Consider the following 18,709-nt stretch of genomic DNA (forward strand, 5'->3'; position numbering starts at 1 on the left):
CCTTTGGTTTGCGCAAACTGCCCCTCTGCTTGCCCGGGCCCCCCTGCTGCGAGGAGGTGGTGGTGGTGGTGGTAGTAGGCACGTGGGGGTGGAAGAAGAGGCAGGCGGCTGTGGTGCTGCTGGCTTGCTCAGCTGTATTTCATCACAAGGAAAACGAGACAACGAGAAGGTCCTTTCGGTTTGCTGAGGTGCCCTGGCCCTGTACAACACTTTAGACGAGTGAAATGGGGGCGTGCGGGGCTGTGTCTGAGGAATCACCCTGGCTGCCGCTTGGTGCCTGAAAAGGGCGCAGCTCGTGCCTGGGAGGCGGAGCGGTGGAGTCCCAAGAGAGTGCAGGGGGCCTGGAGCGGGTGGCAGGGCAGCGCCGGGTCCCTCTGCCTGGGGAAGCGCAACCGGGCACCGGCATCCAGCCCCCGGCCCGGTGAGCGGCCAGCGAGCTACCATGCTCTGCCAGGTGAGCAACTGTCCCACCAGCAGGGTCAGGGACGTCCCAGGCGACTGTGGAGGCTGCAGGGCCTCGGCTGTCTGCCGAAGTGGGGTGATTGGGGCTGTGCTGGCTTTCTGGGTGCCTTTAAGGACTTCCTGGAGCCAGGGCTCCCTGGGGTTTTGCCATAGAGGATTTGCAGCTGTCTCAAGGTCTGCGCCCTGAGCTGGAAGTGTGGTTGTACTTGGAAAACTGGCCTTGGGGTGGGGTAGTGTTGGGGGGTGGCCTGATTTGGGGTGTTCACAGTAACTGTGCTCATTGGGCCAAGCCCCGGGCTGGGCGTCAGTGGGAGGCCGGGAGCCCCTGGTTCGTGTGTGCCCTCCCTGGTGACAGCCCAGCCCTCTCCCCAGGGCGTTACAGACTGCTGGGGCAGGTACAGCCCTGGAGGCTGTTGCCATGCGCTCCTGCTGATGCAGCAGCACTGAGCTGGGTGTGAGGAGCGAAATACCCCTCCGCCCTCCCTCGGCTCCCTGATGGCACTGCCGGAGGGCTGGCGGCAGCCCCAGGTGCTGGGGGTCAGTGCAGCCCCCCAGGGCAGGGCTGGCGCTGGTCCGACTGTCCCTGGGCTGTGGCACCACTATGGACAGGCCTGAGGACAGCTGCAGCCCTCCCCGTATGGCGCACCCCACCTGTCCCCGTCCCCAAAGAGCAGCTCCCCGTACATGGGGCATCGGGCGGAGGCTGCTCTCCAACCCTTTTTCGAGCATGACCTCGCGGCAGCACCTGGAAGACTCTCCTTCGCAGTGTTGCAGAAAGATGCCGAGTAACTGTGGTTCCCTGCCGGGCACTGGCTGCAGCTCAGGACCAGCCCAGCCGCGGCTACGAGGACCCCTCAGCCGCAGTCGGGCACGGGACTGTTGGAACAGCAGGCGGCTGCCGCGGGGGTGCTTCGTGCCTGACCTGTCCCCTGGCTGGTCTCGGGGCCGTGCCCTGGGCTTCATGCGATGCTCAGCGCCACGACTGGAAGGAGCGATCATCCAGCTCTGCTGGCGGCAAGACGATTTGCGTATTTACACGGAGGTGAGCCTGTACGTGGAGTTCGCCCACATGGATTGTGTGCACAGCTGGGTACTGGGGGTAACAGGCATGCAGGCAGCACTCGCTGGGCCTTCCTGTCGCTCTCGGGACGGGCTCCTGGGCTAATGTCACCTCTTTGGCTCTATCGGTCTCCGTGCAGCCTTGCTGGCTGGTGCCGACCGGGCTCGCAGCAATAAGAGATGCTTGAAAACAGTTTGCACAAGATGATTGCCACCGCAAGTCGCTCGCCCGGGTGCACTGGCGTGCCTCGGCGCGCCCTGAAGCACAGGCTCGCGCGGCTGCTCTGTCCCCAAGCGCTGGGCAGCTCGCGAAGGTCGTCGCGCCGTCCTCGGCGGCGGCAGCTCTGGAAGAGGGGGTGCTGCTCTGGGAGCCTCGAGGCAGGTCCCAGGTGTGCGCCGAGGCTTCCAGGAGAGCAGAGACGTGGGTCGGGGCTGCAGTCAGGGTGCTCGAGAGCATCTGACGGGGAGCAGGCGGAGGGTTGGCCCTCGGGAACAGGCCCCAGGGCTTCGCAGCGGGATGGGGAAGCAGGATCCCTGGGGACGCGTCCCAGCCGCGGTGCTGACGGCCTCTGTGGGATGAGGCGAGGCAGCTCCCCGCCTCAGTCTCCACCCCCTAAAGTGCCGTGTTGGGAGAGCCCCAAGCTCACAGGCGTGTCCTCAGGCTTAGCGGGAAGCGCTCGCCCCAGCGATGCTCATTGGAGCTTTGCAGCCCATCTGGGAAGGGGTTGTTCTAGCCAGTTCGAAGCGCTGGTCTCCAGGGCAGGATCGGCGCTGCGGAGAGCGGGGAGGGAGGCCCAGGAACTAGAGTCTGGTTTGTTCAGGGGTGCCTGCGCTCAGGCTGGCACAGCAGCCCCGCGCCACGGCCCGCAGCGCCGCCACCGCCTCCTCCCGGCCGGCAGCCTCTGCCCTCGCCCAGAGCCAGAGGCGCTCCAGCCACCCGGGGACGCCAGCGGTCATTGGCGATTTCTGCTGCCCAGTTTCCTCCGCTGGCTGTCATCCGACTTGTGCACCCGGAAGCACTCCTTCAAGTTCTGGGCTCGGATTTTGGGGTTCAGGATCTCCTCCCCCATAGAACTGGGGAACCAGCCCCTCTCCTGGTCGTGAAGACGCTCCCCAAATATCCAACCTGAGCAGAGATAGAGAGAGAGCTAAACGGGGACGGACTGGCCACTGTGCCTGCGCTGGGGTAGTTGCATGTGGAAACGCCTCCGGAGCTGGCAGTGCTTCTGGGCAGCTGTCTTTAGCGACTCTGAGGCCTGCGCTGGAGGAGGCCCGGTCTGCAAACGCAGCCAGAGGCCAGCTTGCCCAAGCAGCGCCGTGTTCGGACAACCAGCTACAGGGGCATGAGTAGAAAGCAGACGCTCTGCTTCTCGTCAGTCCCCTCAGCTTGCCCCTGACACCACGGGAGCGATCCCCAGCAGAGACCCAACGTGACTGGGTTTACCCAGAAAGGTGCGTGCGTGCTGGGGGGACCGGGGCCAGCTGGATGTGACGTGCCACCAAGGTGGGAACAGCTCTGGCTACGGTCAGGGTGGCTTTGCTGAGCATCAGGAGAGGGAGCAACTGCCTCGGCTGCGATGCCGGGGGGTCTCTCTCTGGCTCTCTGCTCAGCAGCCGACTGCTTGCAGCAAAGCCCTGTCTTCTGGCAGGGACCCCAGGCTCAGCCCCTCACCCTTACCGTCATCTGTCTTGTCCAGGATGTTGAGGACGTCCGCCAGCTCCAAGGACAGCTCGTCCGGCTGCTGGGCCACGTACGGGTGGACGCACTGGATCTGCGGGCAGTCTGCCGAGGGACAGGGTGAGAGTGAGGGACGGACAGGCAGGAGCCCGGGGCGGGACAGCAGGGCTGAGGTGGGTGTCATGCCCCGAGCGCTGCAAACGGCCCCCCTCCAACCTGCCAAGGGCCCTGGAGGGAGGGTTGAGCTGAAGCTGGCCGAGCCGTGGAGGCCGAGGGGTGCCCCAGCTGCAGGGGCTGGGGAAGCGTCTCATGGGGTGTGAGTCCCCTGCTGCGGTGTCACCCAGGAGCGGTTTGGGCAGGATGGGGAGCACTGGCACAGGGATGGCCGGTGTCAACGGCTGAAACCTGAAGGGGGCTCAGGGAGAGGAGGCCAGCTCCAGGCCTGGATGGGGAGACTGGGGGAGAAGATGCTCTGGGGCAGGGGTGAAGAGCTTCCCAGGCCCGGCATTGTCCTTCTTACCGACGAGTCTGGATGTAAACGAAACGAACTTGGTTCTCCGGTTCGGGGCTAACGAAATCATCCAGCGCTTCATCTCGCTCCTAGACAGGGAAGAGAAGCCGAGGCTGTGAGCACGAGACAGTCCTAGGGACCCCGGACCTCCCAGGCAGCCCTGCACTCCTAATTCCTCCTCTCACAGCCTTTCCCTGCCTGTTCCCCGGGTCTGCCAGTGACGCTGGGACTGTGCGACTGTTTTTCCTGGGGAAACGCAGTTAGAGGAACCATCTATTCCCACAGCTGCTGTGTGGGAATGTTTCAAGGGCAGAGCGGATGAGTCCGTTTGCAGACTAATGTTGCAGTATATCAAGGGTACCACTCGCTTGGCAGCAGATGAGATGACAGAGCCGTGCGAACGCGTTGCTAGGTCCAGCAGGCTGTTATTAACTGCAAAACCCTGCCTGCAGCAGGAGGGTGAAGATTTCACATGCGCTGGAGAAGCCCGAGTGTTGGCGCTCCCTCGAGGCCCCCTCCAGCCCCGCTTGGAAAGGGCGGGGGAGTTCGCCTCCGTGCGCTGCAGCTTCTGCGTCGAGCAGCAGCTCTGCCTTCACCCCGGCCCCGAGGGAGCCAGAATTTTCTGCCTCCTTGGATGGCAGCTTTAAAACCTGAATTTGACACGCATCTAAAGCCACCGGAGTGTCCTCTGGGAGGAGAGCGGCCTAAAAGGGAGACGTGAAGGATGAGTGGTGACAGGCTGAGCCACACGGCTGGGAACACCTTGTGCTTTGGGCTGAACCGTGGTGCCAAGGACCAGCGAACCCCGCCGCGGCTGCAGTCGAGCGCAGCCCCTCGCACCACGAAGGCGTGCAGGATGAGAGCCCTGCACGCTGAATGGGGTCACGCAGAGATGAGGCTAACCGAGGGTCTCGTGGTCGCGGTCCCGGCTGCAGGCTGAGCTGGCGGCCTTGCACGCAGCTCCGTGCAGGGCCCTTTGGATCCTGCCTGTAGCCCCCGGCTCCTCCCAGCCCTGCACATCAGATGCACTAATCTCTGCATGGCATCCATTTCCTTCTATTAATTCTTCAGTTTTCTTCACCCAAACCACTGGTTTGTGCCCAGAGCATCCCTGAAACTCTGGAATAGCAGCCTTCAGCAGTCACTACCGCGCATCTCAGCACGCAGAGACCTGGTGGCAAGCCGTGTGCCAGACCGCGTACTCGCTGGGCCTATCAGCAGATAGGGCAGGGTGCAGAAGCACAGAAATGCAACTGCCTCCCTGAGCTGAGATGAACCCTGGCCTGGTTTAGCAGTCTCTGCACGGCTCGGTCTCATCGATGTTAAATGCATTTGCCCTGTATAACATGACTGACATCTCTATTTTCAGTACAGCAAAGCTCCAGTCACATGTTTGGAGGGAAGGTGCAGCTGCTTGCCGTGCTGCGGGCTCATCCTCCTGATCCAGGCACTGTGCTGTGGCGAGGGGTCGGCCTGCAACCTCAGGGCCCGCAGCAGGATGTGGGCAGGGCTCCCTGTCGAGGCTGGTGTCTGCTAAAGGATGCAGATGTCAAGTGCTGGCCTCTTGAGGGTGAAAGAACATCCAGCTGAGGGCTCACATCATCTCCAGCACCTGTTCAGCTGGAGGTGCAGATACACCTATATAATATGTCTATACAGTGCAGATACCGTGCCTGGAAAACCATGCACCTGGTAACTGAGACTAGTGAAAGAGCCAGGCCCTGAGCTCTGAAACGATCCCATCTGCGCTAGCGTGGCTGAATCATTTGCCCAGTCTGACTTGTTGGAGACTGAAGTGAAAAATCAGTGAGCCAAAAAGCCTGTAGCCAGGGAGATGAGCCCCGAGCAGCACAAGGGCTGCTGCAAGACTGGGGTTGGCTGCGGCAGGCCCTGAGGCCTCTTCTCCCGCCTTTGTCTGCCACCAGGAGCCGCTTTGCTTCACGGGGCTGACCAGGCACGACCTCGATCTTTGTGAATGAGCCAACCGAGCCGACGGCAGCATAACTGCGCAGCGCATGTCTTGCTTGCTTTTACTCTCTGAACGTGCCACCGGCTATAAATCAAATGGGCTCCTCTGCGGGGGCTGATTTCGGACTCCTCTGTCCCAGAAAGCAAAGTGCCTGTCCCCACCAGGATGCTCCAAGTACCCTGTATAGGAGGAAAAACCTGCCTAGTTCAGCAGCGCCTTTCAGCAGGAGAGACTGACGGCAGCCTCACGGCAGCGGTGCTGGGCGGAGAGGTTTGTAGGGCCAGCGGCAAAGGCCCAAGCCCAGCTGCTGCAGGGGGATCGCTGCCTGCCTGACCCTGGTGAGCCCTGGAGGCCGGTCCCTGTGCAGGCAGGGTGCACGAGGGAGCAACGCTGAGGGCTGGCAGGGCGACTGCGTTTGTACTCACTGGGACGACGCCTTCAGCATGTAGCTGACCTCCCGGTCGTCTGCGTTCTCCAGCAGCCTCAAGATGAAGACGTTGGCTAAACTCTGCCCCTGGTCTTCTAACTCTTCCACCCGAAGGAGTCCCCGGGGTGCTGAGTCGAACACTTGGTACTTGTCCCTGGGAGAGGTTAAAGAGAAGATGAGGAAAAGTCTGCAGTTATTGCAGGAGAGTTTGGCTTCAGCCACCCAGAACTGTACTGGGGATGCAGAATGGGAACTTCTGTATGGCAGGAGGAATAGAAGATGTCCTGCTACAGGCAAAGCTAGGCTGGTGGCTACAAAACTCCACCACACAGCAAGAGACCTTCTCCTCACTCTGCCGTAGGCATCCTGGATGGCCTGGAACAAGTTGCTTGCTCTGTGTCTTAGCTCCCTACGTACAAAACGCAGATGGTGCTCCCTCAAAGGGGACTCTAAGGCTTAATTCATTCCTATTTGTAAAATGCCTCTGTGTTTTCTGGATGTAAGCTGCCGCAGAAGCAAAATATTTCTAGGCATACAGACACTGCGGCGACATGTTTATTAGAAACGTTGGACGGGCGAGATGCTCCCTACCGGTGAGCCTAGTTAACGCCACAAAGAACGTGCTGTTCTCTGGGACCGGTCTGTTTGTGCTGCTATATTTCATTAATCTCTAGTTGCACAAGACATGGTCCGAGGAATGATGATGTTCTCCTCCTGAGACAGGTTACACCATGCCAAATACAATCCCTAGCCTTAGGCCTAAACTTACACCCCTTCCCGCCGCTTGGACTTCCTGCACTGCGTTCTTAGATGTTTAACTGACTAAATCTGAGCTGCTCTTCAGGCTAGCAATGAATTTAAAAAAAAAAAAAAAAAATCACTGCCTGACAGGAGGATAGCCCTCCTGGGTCAGCCCACCAGGTGATGCAACTCACTGCTGCTCTGCAGAAGCTGCTGGATATGTGCTCACTTACCCTGTCGGGAGACCTGGCCTAAAGTCTGTTAAGTCCTGTTTGAAGTAAAGATTGGGCTGTGCCACCCATGAGCAGCAACTGCTCACCAACTGCACTCAAAGGCGAGGTGACTGCTGAAGAAAGGTGTACAGGCCAGGCCAGGATGCACAGTGCCTGGGGGCACAGGATGGAGCCACCACGTCACTGCTTCAATAAACCCATGGGCAAACAGGTCTTCTGAAGTACTCCGTGTGCCACCTGAATGTTGCACTCACCCAGGAATTTGCCTGCAAATTACCAGCAGGTCATTGAAAAGGAACAGGTAGATTTCTCTGAAGAGTTTCTTGGTACGAAGCGTACGTGATGTCTTTGGACCGTTCATTTGCTGCAGTTCCCCCTGCTTCAGGAGCCAGCGTGAGTGCGAGATGATGGGCACGGACTAGAAGTGAGGGAAAGACAGCGAAGATCAGAAGAGCAGCAAAGCCCCACGGGCTACACAGTCGAGAGGATGAAAGCAACAGGAGACGCAGAAGGAAGGGCAGAAGGAAGGGCAGCGGGCTCCTGTCACCACAACTCACGCTGCAGGGGATGGACCAGAGCAGCGCAGAGAGGTCAGTGTGCGCTCTCATCCATACCTCAGCCCAGCACGGAGCGTAACGTGCTCAGACAAGGCCACAGCTGAGAGGCCCAAGAACGATCGACTACCCAAGTGAAGACGGGGCTGCTGAAGTGCTAAGCGCTGGATTTAACCACCAGGCTGTGCCCTGTACAGAGTGTGGGATCCCATATCTGATGAGCTAGGCTGAGCCTTTCTGATCAGGAACACTGCAGCCTCCAAAACCTGTATTTGGCCTTTCAGCTACAAAAAAAACAGGTTCCCACTGGTTAGGTCTGTCCCAGCCAGGACCCAGTGTCATCCAAGCAATCAAAGTGCAACAGGACTGTGGCTGGGGTTTTAACAACATAAATAATTAAGCTAACAACAAGAACCCCAGTACAAAGGCCATCTAATATCAGAAAAACACTTTGCTTCCAGTTAAATGACTGAAATATAGGAAAATATCCGCAAAACTGCTGCCCTTTCCACCTTCACTCCTTCCTCAGGTTCATCATATGCACTGTGGCGCAGTCTTTCACTTCATGCTCTCATGCTATTTTCCTCAGAGGAGCCCTGCCTGTGCCAGGGCCGAGGGCAGACCTGCTGCAAGGATGAACCGGCTCCTGCCCATCGTTACCACCTCGGCTTTAGAAGAGATGAGGCGGTCTCGTGGCTACTGCAACCCAGCACCGTCCTGTGAACTGTGGTCCAGCCCTGAAACTGGTAAAGTAGCCTGGGAAATGAAATTTTTGGGGTGCCCAGTGCAGCCTTCCAAACAAGCAGTCTCAAATTTTTCTGTGCTTCAGTTACTCAGCTATGTAAAATGGTTGCTGGGAAGCTAAATACACTCCTTAAAGTTTGTTAAGCACACAGATCTGAGGAGCAGCCCCATAATACTTGAGAAAAAAATCAGCAACTTTATGCTCAGCCCTGGAATTCCCTGGCGTGTATTAAATGAGATGGGTCAGATACCCTAAATACTGATTGATTGAGTCATTACCTGAGTGGAGCCAGAATAGGGCATTAGCAGGTAATTAAGAGACTGTACATAATGCATACATACAGGGCTGAATTAAAATTATGGGACAGTCTCCATTTTGGTGTTTTCCAGCTTTGAAGTATTTTACTTCGTAGCTTTAATCTTCCTTTAATGTCATTTGAAATGTAAAATGATAGCCAAACACTGAGCTGCATTTTGAAGAGCAGTAAGAGCCAGAGCCAGAACTGAGCGCTGGAGCAGGAGCTACCCTGCACGCACAGGCGGTGTGACACCTGCGTGTCACACATCTGTATGCGCACAACACAGCTGGCTCCCGGGTGGCCCCTGGCCTCTGTGGTGCACGTGCATTGAGACCACACACCCCCCTCCACCTAGTGCATGCACAGATGCACCACCTGGGGCGGCACCATCCCCTTCAAAGGCTTTGGAGTGGGACAGCACAGACCAGGCAGGTCCCTGCCACCACCGAACACTCACAAAAAGGAGTGTGACTGGGTTACTGCGAGCGCGTACGCGTGCACGATGCCCAGATGCTGTTAGTTCCCTCTCTGCAGGGATTACCGGCCCACGCTTATACCTTGATCTTAAATTCCAGTTTCTTCTGGATGCTGATCATCTGCTCTGTTCGGCTCATCTTTCTGACACCTTCATTACATGCTTTCACCACCTGGGAAAAGAAGAGAGTAGCAGGTTTTACCTCCAATGGCCTAAGCAGGTAAGTGAGGATGGACAACACAGAAAGGGCTGACCGTGATGGGCAAAGGGCAGATGTTATCAAGCTGTCTTCCTAGGTGTTTCCTTAAAGTCTTCATGAAAACAGCACTGGTAGACTTTTGCCTGGGTTATTTGCTTATTTCCTTGCTGCACTGCGCCACAGTGGTTGAAATGTGGCCACAACTGAGCAAACGCTGCATTGGCAGAATGAGAAGGTAGTTGTCGGGCCCTTGTCTAGCTCCCCTTTTTGTGCCATGTACCTGAAGCTTGTAGGGGGTGTTGGGAGACACGTCAGGGCCGCAGGAGCTGGGCTGGGCCTTCTGGGAATGCCAGTGGGGTGCTGGTATCCCTCCCCAGTGTCCACATCTTCAGTATGGCCTGAAATGTCCATTTTATCCGGATGCCCATGAGTTGTGGGAACCGGAAAGCCCGATGATACAACCTAGAAGAGCCTTGTGATCTGCAGGCTCTGTACAGCACTAAAACAGGGTGCAGCCCTGGTGTGAGCTGACTACACCTGAGCTGATCAGTAGCAGGGACTGACCGAGCCAGGCTCTTCCATCAGCACTATAGTCACAGGAAAAAGAACAAAAAGAATAGAAGATGTTATAGCTGGAAGCTGAATATCAGATGACACATTCTGCTATTGAACCACACAGCACTAAGAAACACTCATGGCTGCACGGCAAAGGGAACCGCTCGTTTGCCAGCTCCTAACGTGCCATGTTTTCTTCTCTTCTTTGTCCCCAACGTTTAAAACAAGAGAGGCACACGCACAATATCATCTTCAAGGAGATAATAATAAAGCCAAAGCTTGTCATTTCAGTGCCTGAAATGCTGAAGTTCTGCCAAGCAGCACTTGGCATAGCCAAAACTATGAAGCCTACCAGGGGAGGAGACACCCATGGTACAGAGTCTGGCTGCGTCCTGAGCACAAACTTTTAACTGACAAAATACAGCCAACACGCAGGCAGTACCCAGTTGCAGGGACCTTAACCTAGATGCCACTGTCTGTTTCATAAGGATCAAATCTCTTGAGAACTGTCTAGTTAGAAAAATTATGTTGGAGAACAAGCTCCACTTTATGCACGCTGTGTTTCTGCTACTGAAACTCCACCAGAATACCAGCAACTGGAACTGTTGTCAGCTCCTGCCTATCAAAAAGGATACTTGCAGGGAAAATATGTACCAGCTGGCCTCTGTTATAATGTCTGTACCTAGCTGGACAACAGGCATGTAAACTTTAATATTTACAGATAAGCAGCCATGTGAAGAGATTTATGAAATGGTTCAAGTGAGTCACTGACGGATGAAAACAAAAAGAGTATTTCTCTGGCAGCAATTGTAGTCCTCCACGTACTGCAGCAACAGCCTTCCTCAGGCTTCTGACCAATGGAAAACCAAGTGGCTACCAGATACATGATGAGGGACGCTGCAAACATAAAGTAATGCTGAGCTGATGGCTTTTTGTACTAGTACTTCAATCAGAAGCTACAGCCATATCCTGAGGCTAAAGTTCTTGCATAATTTTCAACTTAAAATGTTTATGTTGAACTGCAGGATTCAGGAGATACCCCAAGCTCCTGATGAAGTGGGCTTCAAACACCTCAGTCCCTGCGGCACCCTGTCCCAGCCAACAAGGCTGCTGGCAGCTCCTGACCAGTCAAACCTGTAGCCCAGAGGTGGCAAGGCCCTGCCTGACCATGTCAGGAACAGCCCAAAGAGAAAATACCCCAAACACCTTCGCAGTGTGTTATGCAGAGCAGTAACTAGCGCAACTGAATTGTGCCTGTACGCCACTCCTGCCTACCAGCTTCAGGGAAGAGGGCTAAATACAGGCTTAAGCACTTCATTAAGAAACTGCTATTTCTTAGGTCAGAGGAGGAAGTGTGCTATATTGGAGGAAACCTGACACAGTTGTAGTAGCCTGTTGCAGCAAATTACATCTCTCTGTGGGATCCATCACCTTCAGGTATCTGCAAAAACAGTCTGTATTCTTGAAGACCCCAAGGGGAAGCATATACCTCTGTCGTTAGCAGGGGGTTCCTCACCACTGACATCTAACTAGATGCCGCTAGACTAGTCCATCTGGGAGAGCAAGGAACATGTAAAAGAAATCACTCCTGAAACGCAGTCTGCGGATTCAGTGGAATAGTTCCAGGAGTGAATATGGCTTAGAGGTCTTTACTAGAAAACTGAGCGTGACGGTTTATTTTTAATAGCCTTCATTTAGCTCTTTCAAACTTACTGTTTCCAGCTCCTTATGTGCATCCAGGGCAGTGGTTTCCCTCTCGGACTTCTCTTCCACTTTCTTCAAAATGTTCTGCAGGGGAGCAAAGGCTATGTTAACTCTGATTCCTGGTGTGACAGCACAGAAAAGTCTTTGCTATCCTCAGAGTTATTTCTGGCCATCAGCCTAATTACAGGGTGGATGATGGAGTACAGCGACTTTCACCTCTTAGTTCCTGTACTTCATTAAATGCTGTTCCCATTTGACCACTACTGAATAGCTAAAAGGAATAGAGCAGGCAGACGCCTTTCTTTTTTTTTTTTTTTTTTTTTTTTTTTAAGAATATTCACTAGAGCTGGCACTAACAGACAGTGTTATTGGTAATCTGAGTGCACTGATATCATTTGAGAATGATTTGGGAATGTTTCCTCATCCTTAGAACCATGTCCTCCAGCACAGGGTTTAGATGTGCCAGCAAAGCACAGGCAGAAGCCAACTGCCACAAAAGGGCTCGCCAATGTCTGGTCCAACCCCTCATGATGTAGGGTGTTTCAGATGGAGCGTTCCCATGTCCTGCAGCTACTCTGCATTGCACATCCACACGTTCGTGTCCTAACCATCAGGCAGCTGGGTTAATGGGATTGTCGCTACCCCTTCTACCAGCTCTATGAAGCTCTCCCTCAGCACTTTTGTTCAGCAAATTCCACATGAATTTGGAGATGGTCTCTGGGTAACTAAAAACACTTTCTATAGTTGTTGAGAACGTCTGATTCTTTGGAAAGGCTTCATCCAGCTCTAGGCTTGATCTTGGCTGTTTCTAAGCCTTGCACATGACTGCTGGGTAGGAGAGTACCGAGAGTGAGCCAGAAGACCCTCAATAGGACAGAAGAGCAAAACTCTACCTGCACCAGCAGCTTGAGTCGAGTGATCCTTTGAAATGGCAAAATCAGGAAGGAAGAAAAGGACAGGCCTTTGCACTTGGGATCCAGCTCCAGCTGTGATATCACTTCCCGGAAAGCTGGCTTGTCCTGGCTGAAAACAGAGGAAAGGGTTTTCAGTGCTACCTTGCCCGTTACTCTGCTGTGTAGGTGGTGACTCAAAAGCAGCCTGGTCTCAGAGACATCATCTGCCAGGCCTCTCCAAGAACAGAAAAGAGGGGAGGAGGGGACTGAATGCGTCTAGGTGTATTTTGGTTTAAACCCAGGACTATTTATAGTGTTGGGGGATGGAAAAAATAGACTTTTAATGTACAAGCTATGGTAGTGGGTTCACATGTGTAGCACATCTAGCTTAGCAGCATACGCTGTGCGCGTAGGTGTGTGTGAATGGGGTGTGTGTCCAAGTAGATGAGTCAGTGGCATAATTATATATTTTTTAACAGTTGGATTTCTGTGACAAGATGAAATTCACACAGTCATAAGAACAAGACAAGCCACAAAACAGCTCAAACTTTGCTACTCCTAGCTGCTTAGCAGGAGGATGGAAATTGTATCTGGCCTGAGAAGGGCACAGAAGAACAAGCTTGCTGCAAGAAACCCACCTGGCCATCCCTCGGCCCTCCTGGATGGCGTTCACAGCCAGTGAGCGCGTTGCTGGGCTGTGGACAAAGCTGCACAGAGCAGTCTCACAAGCCCCAACCGCCTCAGGCAAAGGCAACACCTCCTGGCAATTGTGAGGCCCTGCCTGAGGAAGACTTACACTACTGGGATCCTGGTTGGCGACAGCAGCATGGAAGCGAGGATGTTACTAACTGTGCAAATCCCCTCTTCGCTGTGTGTGACTCTCAACCCTCCTAGAGAAGTTGTAAGTGTTTCTCTCTGCTGTGGCAGGTACTCGTGTCACTGTGTGACTCACTAGAGTCCCAGCAGCCTGGACTGCGTGTGTCTAAGAAACATAGCCAAACGTGGAGGCAACGGTGACACGTGTCAGGGTTTGAGTTCAGCCAAGGGCTGCAAAATCCTTGCGCTAGCTTGGAGCCTGTGGAAGAGAGTCTATTCTTTTCAATTTGCTTTACGTTCTCCCTCAGATCAAGAAAATGCTGCCCTCTAAATTCCAGTCCAGGAACTCCTCTAACTCCAACGGGTCCTTTACAAGCTCAGTTAATCCAACCTAGTGCTAATTCACTTCTGAGTATTTATCTAATAGCTCTAGACAAACTGTTTGTATTCAGCAGCTGTTTTGCTCACCTCTGACTCAGGAAAACCCTGTGGTACCCTGTATTTGGAGAGAACAGTTGGCCAAGTTCAGCAGAGGCTCCTTAGTGTTTTTTGCCTCAAAAGCTGGAGAGCAGAGAAAGGAAAGGATTAGGGCTCATTACACTCCCCTGAACCAGCTGCTGCTGGGAAGGAAGGAGGAAATACACAGGGCAGCACGTGCAATGGCTGGCCTGAAAAAATCCAGGACATCGTAACTGAAGAAAAATTAATTCTCATGCTGAAAGCCTGGCTCATAGGGCACTCTGTCTTGAGCTGGTAGAACGGAATTCCTACCGGACCAAAACACTCACTAAACTTGAAAAATATTGCAAGAACATCTTAAGATTATGGCCTCAGGCCTAGGTAATGCCTGAAGGTGTACTACCAGAATGTGAGGAAAACGGTTTTGATTTTGTTTTGTTTTGTTTTTTTAAGAAAATGTTGTTCTTCTGGAAAATAACTCCTCAACTCTGGAAAAGTCATAGGCCTTGCTGAGAAGCTCAGGAAAAGCAGAGGCTGTTCTTGTCATCAGAGAGCTGTGATTATGTTCTCGGCCTTTCTATCTCTTGCCTTTACTTGCAGTTTAAAAATACATATGTTTCACAACTCTGTGTTCCCATGCACACTGTAACTATTTCCCACGTTTGGGAGCTGCTGGCTCTGAATTTACTTGCTATGTTACTTACACACCCCACCCTTACTAAAAAGCCTTTTAATTGTGTTTGCTTTTTATAGGTGCAGTGTAAAATCGGGGAAGAGGGAACTCCTGCTTCCATACCACTTAGTCCTTTCTCATAAATATCGAAATCATAGGTAAATCTGTGGCCTACGCAATTTTGGCAAGTAATTTAGCATCAAGCACTGGAACTCACAGAAGCTGCTTGTAAGCTCTCTCCTGGTAGGTCTGGTTGGAGACGTAGGTGATGTACACGGAGAAGTGATTAACCGTATGCTGGTAGACAATGTCACACACGTCTGAGATCACAATATTCTCCTCCACCCGCTGCTCAAGGTCCAACAGGAACCTAGGTGAGAAACCAGAGCTCAGATTCATTATCACCTGCCTGTCCCAGGTAGTTTCTAGCAGAAGCCCCTGGGGCTGAAAGCCATGAATGGATCTACAGGCTTTTGGAAAAGGCTGCGGTTAAGAGATTGCACCTAGTCAGCTCCTTCGTCCCTCTACAAACAACGTAATCTAAAAGGGTCCTGCTCAGCTGGCCAAAAATCCAGCAGCAGTTGTCTTACCGCTCACTAACAGCCATGACATCCAGCACATTGGAGAAGAGGATGTGTGCCTCGGACTGATGTAAGATCTTTTTCAGGCGTTCGTTTTCCATGAAGTGAGACACCAGCAGGTTCAGACTCTTGTAATACGAGGCTTCAGAAGTAACCAGTTCAAACATGGCCTAGGGGAGAATCCCAAAGATGGACATCAGCAGGTACTTTTTACTGTTACAGAGGTACGTACTGTGTGAATGGCAACATCTGTGCCGCGCACAGTCCTGGACACTGCACCCTCCCCTCCAGGCCCAGCGTGCGGGGAGAGGTAAGCACGCAATGACATTTGCTATGCACTGCAGAGGACAGTGACTTGAACAGAGAAGGATATATTCTCTCTCAACCTTGGGCCCAAGACTGTCCAGAGACTGTCCGCCTAGCTCCTCCTGCCTCCCTCCTAAGCCATTTGTCTGGCCACAATTCCTTCCCTTAAATCTCTCCAGCAGATTCCTCTCTTTTTCTCATAAAGCATAAGCCGTCTGAGGTTGTGTGCATGCAGGCACATAAGTGCTTCTTCGGCTCTCTCTTCCCTCCCTAGTGTCGCTCAGTAAACATCATTTCTGACCTGTGGCTGCCCCAGGCGTGGACTCCCTCATGCTTGCTTGTCACTGTCCCACACGGGTGGGGAGGCTCTCCCAGCTGCACCCCCACACCCCTACAGATTGTGACAAAGCTGGGTTGTTGCTCTGCTTATTGTGGCTTGTCATGCTGCCCGTGCTGCCTTGTCCCGTCCACCCTCTCGTTTTAGAAAAGCTTTGGTGTAGGGGCCGGGTGACTGGGCTGTGCAACAGCCAGCACACTGCAGCCCCGGTGTGTGACGTGCTTCTTGGGGCAGACGTAATACAAATATACCGCTGCGGTGCTCCAAGGCCCTGTGCGTTCCCTGACACTAAGGAAATACAGCTGTTACCGCCCAAGCAAGGGTCCCTGTTGACCCCAGCCATACGCTTTCCTGACCCAATTCAACAAGGACTGGGAGAAGACATACTAGTCCCTAACTGTTACAGTAGACCATAAATAACCTCCAAAGTCTAGCAATGGCTTCCCCTGTTAAAAGAGAAGCCTGTGGTGAAAAGCCTGGCTTCCCTGGGCCAGGGATGTGGTCTGGGGAAGCAGAAAGACACACTGATGGTTTGGTTCAGAGATAAATTGTAAGTTAATGAGACGAGGATGTAAAGCCTTCTGCCCACAGCAGGCACTGCAGGAGTGGTCAGCTATCACCGCACGGAGCTCGCTTGCTCTCTCGTTAAGTGTTCGTTGTCTTTGTGCAGAGTAGATAAATCAGATGGTTATTGACCCAAATACTGACTCCATTAATTGAAGTAAGGTTAAATTAAGATTCTCACAAGGGCTCCAACATGGCAGAAAATTATTACAGCCTTCAGAAATCTCTTGACGAAGGTGTGCTGTGGGGCCCTTGTCCTGGGGCTGGGCCACGCTGCCATCACTCAAAGAGGAACCTTTGGGGAGTTCAGTGAAACGTCTCAGTTCTTTGAGCCTGAGGCTGCTTCGGTCCTTGAGCCCAAGCCCCTCCAGTGCCCACATCTCCTCCGCTGCTCCTGGTGAGGGCGGGAGCTGGCCCACACCTCAGCTCTGCCCTGCAGGCAGCGCAGGCGCAACTCCTGAGCTTGGCTGGCTCTCGGGGGCTGCATGGACACAGCCAAAGTTGAGGAAGTCTGAAGGAGCAGCAGGAGACCATGGCATTGTTTTTATGCTGCATGTATGGAAAAGCAGCCAGTTAGCTGGGGGGCTTTTTTGCAGTTTGGGCCTTTTTGTTTTTAAAGAAATTATTTTTAAACTTTTCACTGATCATTTTCGGGGCTTTTCCTGAAAAGATTACTATGCATCACAGAAGGACCCAAGATACTGAGATGTGGGTTATATGCCTGACACTATGCTAATGTCCAATATTTGGGAAGATGAGCATACTAAGGAGGGACCTTATCAGATCCAGAGCTGCTAAAATATCAGTTAAATTGATAACTCAGATAAGTTTCTGAACTAACTGCAGTTCTTGGGGGGCTGGGAGCCTATGAAAATATTCTCAGTGGGCAGTAAGCCAAGCGGACACCTAAGAAGGTGGTCCTCTGCTACACCGCAGGAGGAGGTTGTGCCTGTACAGACCCCAGAAAGGAGACAGAGCAAAGACTGCAGGTGGAAATGAATGTGCTTGGTCAGTGTGCTTATAGCAGTTGGCATTTAAGGAATGAAAGGATGTTTTATTTTTTTCAAGGCCAGATTCCCATTGAAGAAGGTGGAGGAGTATCAACTCAGCTTGTCTGAACGGCTTCACTAGGGCGTGAGAACCTACCTCTAGAGACTGACTGTGTCTGCTAAACGGACCGTGCACAGGCTTAACGGTAAGATAAATCGGAGGAGAACCAGAAGGAGGTAAATACATGACAAAGAATAAGAGAGGATGCGCTGAGACAGCAGCATGTCCCTTCCAAATACACTGGGGCTTGATACCACAAGTCCTTGTACGCTTCAGCTTTCCAGATGCTCCAAGCCAGGACTTTTCGCCTGTCAGGACTCTAATTGCAGGATGGCTGTGAGAGTCAAGATCATGATCTGCCACTCTACTACAGCCTTTCAGCCCTCCGACAGCTTGCTAAATCCCCAAGTCTGTTGCCTGATGTGCAGCCACAGAACACCCCCTGGAGCCTCACAGAAGCTTCAGAGAAATTACTTTGTGTTTGTTGCTCCCCATGGTGGGATGTCCTAGACCTGCATGGTCCTGTGCAAAACGTAAGCCATACCAAAAAAAATAACGAAAACCTTTGTGAAAACATCAATGCACAGGGTTCAGGCCTAAAGGAGATGCCAGAGAAAGCAAAGAATATCTCCATTGATTCAGTCTTGCTTCTGGAAGTATTTACTATGGCATGTGCAAGATATGAATTTCTCAAATGCCTTATGAGATCCAATTTGTCCTCCGCAGTCCCCAAAGTACCCAAGTACCTACTCCAACAGCCCAGACAGCTAGCTGTTTCCCTTTTGAATGGTAACCCTGAACCACAAATCTCAACTGGCACCAAACATCCCACTATGCAATATAATTATGCAATCTCTGCAGACTAACCAAACTCTGTTGGCTCTAACCAGTCATTAAAAAAAAGAGCATGAGCTTCTGGTTTCAGAGTTGCAAAAGTAACTAGAGAAAATTTGAACCAAATGTCAACTGATGCAACATTATCTTCCTGCGTCTGCAACAATCTGAAACTATCTCTTGGAAACATGACCGACGTTGTCCCATCAGTCCCCAAGGTAATGAACTTGAAATCTAGTAGTCACACACACAAAAGCAGTATTAATTATTTTCATTGCTTATTATTCTGGCAGAGAGAATGAGAAAGGGAAGGAAAAGTGAAGCCTAAAGAAGAAGGAAATGTAGAAGACAGGACTGAAGGGAGAAAAGTTAAGTCACCAAAGCCATGAGTAAGTAATCCTACAGATTAAATTCCTCTTGAGACAATACGGTGTTTTATCCTATAGATTGGAAATATTAATTCCCAACTAGCCCTGATATTCCTGAAAACCACCATTTAATAAGGGGAAAGCTGGTCTAGTTTAGGAGGGATGTTGTTCAGAGCTGATGCTGCGGCATCGGCTGTGATCAGCTCTCAGACCAGGGT

General features: G+C 52.7%; 1 protein-coding gene across 2 annotated transcripts in view; it reads right to left on the reverse strand.

The window, feature by feature from the left end:
• Window positions 1-114: 114 nt before the first annotated feature.
• Window positions 115-18,709, reverse strand: part of NGEF (neuronal guanine nucleotide exchange factor) — a 40,082-nt gene continuing 21,487 nt past the window's right edge. For both annotated transcript variants that reach the window (XM_068954871.1, XM_068954872.1), the window contains exons 6-15: window positions 15,042-15,202; window positions 14,669-14,821; window positions 12,504-12,633; window positions 11,620-11,694; window positions 9,235-9,324; window positions 7,335-7,498; window positions 6,105-6,260; window positions 3,720-3,799; window positions 3,200-3,304; window positions 115-2,647 (exon numbers count right to left, since the gene is read on the reverse strand). In XM_068954871.1, coding sequence (XP_068810972.1) covers window positions 2,475-2,647; window positions 3,200-3,304; window positions 3,720-3,799; window positions 6,105-6,260; window positions 7,335-7,498; window positions 9,235-9,324; window positions 11,620-11,694; window positions 12,504-12,633; window positions 14,669-14,821; window positions 15,042-15,202 — 1,287 coding nt within the window. In that variant the 3' untranslated portion in view covers window positions 115-2,474. The remainder of the gene's footprint in view (window positions 2,648-3,199; window positions 3,305-3,719; window positions 3,800-6,104; window positions 6,261-7,334; window positions 7,499-9,234; window positions 9,325-11,619; window positions 11,695-12,503; window positions 12,634-14,668; window positions 14,822-15,041; window positions 15,203-18,709) is intronic.

The sequence above is a fragment of the Struthio camelus genome, chromosome 9, assembly GCF_040807025.1.
Source record: "Struthio camelus isolate bStrCam1 chromosome 9, bStrCam1.hap1, whole genome shotgun sequence".
Lineage (NCBI taxonomy): Eukaryota > Metazoa > Chordata > Aves > Struthioniformes > Struthionidae > Struthio > Struthio camelus.